This window comes from Monopterus albus, unplaced genomic scaffold (assembly GCF_001952655.1).
Source record: "Monopterus albus unplaced genomic scaffold, M_albus_1.0 scaffold2107.1, whole genome shotgun sequence".
Taxonomy (NCBI): domain Eukaryota; kingdom Metazoa; phylum Chordata; class Actinopteri; order Synbranchiformes; family Synbranchidae; genus Monopterus; species Monopterus albus.
In genome coordinates this window covers 1-2,424 of record NW_018129982.1, presented here as the reverse complement: position 1 = coordinate 2,424, position 2,424 = coordinate 1, and the positions used below count along the sequence as shown (strand labels likewise).

Genomic DNA, 2,424 nt, shown 5'->3' with positions numbered 1-2,424 from the left:
CATATGTTTGCAAGACATGTGGGAAAGCTGTCATGCAGTCATCAGATTTGAATATTCGTATAAGAATCCACACAGGGGAGAAGCTGTATATTTGCAGGACATGTGGGAAAGCATTCACGCGGTCATCAGATTTCATTGCTCATTTACGAACCCACACAGGGGAGAAGCTGTATTTTTGTAAAATGTGTGGGAAGAGTTTCACAGCAAACAGTGCCTTTTTGATCCGCATGAGAACCCACACAGGGGAGAAGCCATATGTTTGCAAGACCTGTGGGAAAGGATTCACACAGTCATGTGCTTTGAATGTTCATTTACGAACCCACACAGGTCAGAATCCGTATTCTTGTAAAACATGTGGGAACAGTTTCACAACAAACAGTGCCTTTTTTATTCACATGAAAACGCACACAGGGGAGAAGCCATATTTTTGCAAGACATGTGGAGAAGGATTCATTGCATCATCAGTTTTGAACGTTCATTTACAAACCCACACAGGGGAAAAGCCATATTCTTGTAAAACATGTGGGAAGAGTTTCACAACCAGCAGTTGGTTATTGGTCCACATGAGAACCCACACAGGTGAGAAGCCATATTCTTGTAAAACATGTGGAAAAGGTTTTGTGAGGTCATCAAGATTCAATGACCATGTAAGAACCCACACGGGGAGAAGCCGTACATTTGCAATATGTGTGGGAAAAGATTTACATGTAACAGTTCATTAGTGATCCATATAAGAATTCACACGGGGGAGAAGCCATATGTTTGCAAGACCTGTGGGAAAGGATTCATTGCATCATCAGGTTTGAATAAACATTCAAGAACCCACATGATAGGGAAGCCATATGTTTGCAACAGCTGTGGAAATGGATTTACAAAATCCTCAAGTTTGGATAATCATTTAAGAATCCACATTGCGGAGATGCCATATGTTTGCAGTACTTGTGGAAACAGATTCAAGTATTTATCAGGTATGATGGAACATTTAAGAACCCATACAGATGAGGTATCTGTAGCAAATATGGACAGCAGCCTCTGAAAAACTCGAGTAATTTTTATTTTTCACCCAGAATGTTCCATGCATGTGCCTTCAGAGATTCAAGGGAAAGTATAAAGGTCTTTGTTCTTGCAAGAAGACTTGCTTTACATAACACTAAAGTTGGATACCCTTTTCACACCAAAAGAGAGAAATCTGCTAAAACAAGAACCCAGCGACTTCTCATATCAGTGGCAAACGTGTTTTTAGTTAAAGCTGAAAAGAAGATGCAAATGTTTCAGTTATGTTTTGCTTTATATGACTGTTTGGTTTTGACTGACAAAGTTACCAATAACCTCGTAGTTGTTTGAATGATAACTACAGAATAACCTTTTCCACCTTTGTTAATACCAGTAACTGCAATGCACATTGTGATGATGATTGTAGTTTCATACAGAACCATATCTTAAATTGAAATATGACAAGCCTCACAGTATAAAATGTTTGTTCCTGGTGTTTTGATTGCATTGGTTTAGATATGTTGACTTAAGATTTCTGCAATTGTAGAACTTTGAGTGTAACCAAATATTACTTATTTTGTATATGGGCCAGCACCACTCTCTCTCGTTCATTTTCAATTATCATAGTTTAGATAGACAACTATTATGCATTTATTAGATGGTCTTAGAAATGTTTGGGCATGAATGAGATTCTTAGTTGCATGTACTCTGCTATGATTTAGTTAACCATTGTGTTACTCGTTATTAGATATGATTTGCTTATTCATGATGTTGTTTATGTCAAGTTGTGGTGAGAGAGAAATTGCTTGCTTCTAGTAATTAGACTTTTAGTTGGATTCTTTAATAGGTTTAATTCACTGACACCTCTTGCCCTCTGGATGTGGCTGTCACAAGAGTTAGTTAAGATAATTTGTATTTTTGCATCTGATTCACCTCCACAGTCCCTCAGTCTCCAACAGCGCTCACAGTCTTTTAGACCCAGCTGCATCATGGATGCCTTCTGAGCTGACCTCCACAGTTCCTGAAACCAGTCACCAAACACTGACCCGCTGACCCTGTCACTACCAGCCCAGTGACGACGAGCAGCCCAGGGAGAGTCTACCCCCTGTTGTCCCAGAAAACTGATTGAACCTGAACCAAACCTCATCAGGGTACTGTGCTGTCAGAGAAGGTATGTCCAGCCAGGGACCAGAAAGGAGGAGGAAGTAGCCTGCCAGGTTGCTGCTACAGCATCACCACAGTGAGGCAACAGGGGAGCAGCTGAGTGACACAGAAAGGGATGTTAGCACTGTGGAGATCTGGGCCACATGGCACACCACTGCCCAGTACCCGCAGACAGCGCCTGCATCCTCAGCATGCCACAACTGCGGCTGGGCCAGACGCATGGACTGTGTACTTGATTTTTGAGATGTTGAGTCAGCAGAAGCAGAT

At 41.3% G+C, this 2,424-nt stretch overlaps 1 protein-coding gene across 1 annotated transcript; it reads left to right on the top strand.

The window, feature by feature from the left end:
* Positions 1-17: 17 nt before the first annotated feature.
* On the top strand, positions 18-800 carry LOC109953928 (zinc finger protein 846-like; the record flags this gene model as incomplete). The annotated part of the gene is given in 2 exon segments (XM_020589364.1): positions 18-663; positions 666-800. Coding segments are annotated over 2 exon segments (781 nt in total), but the record flags the coding sequence as incomplete, so codon positions are not given.
* Between the last annotated feature and the right edge of the window lie 1,624 nt (positions 801-2,424).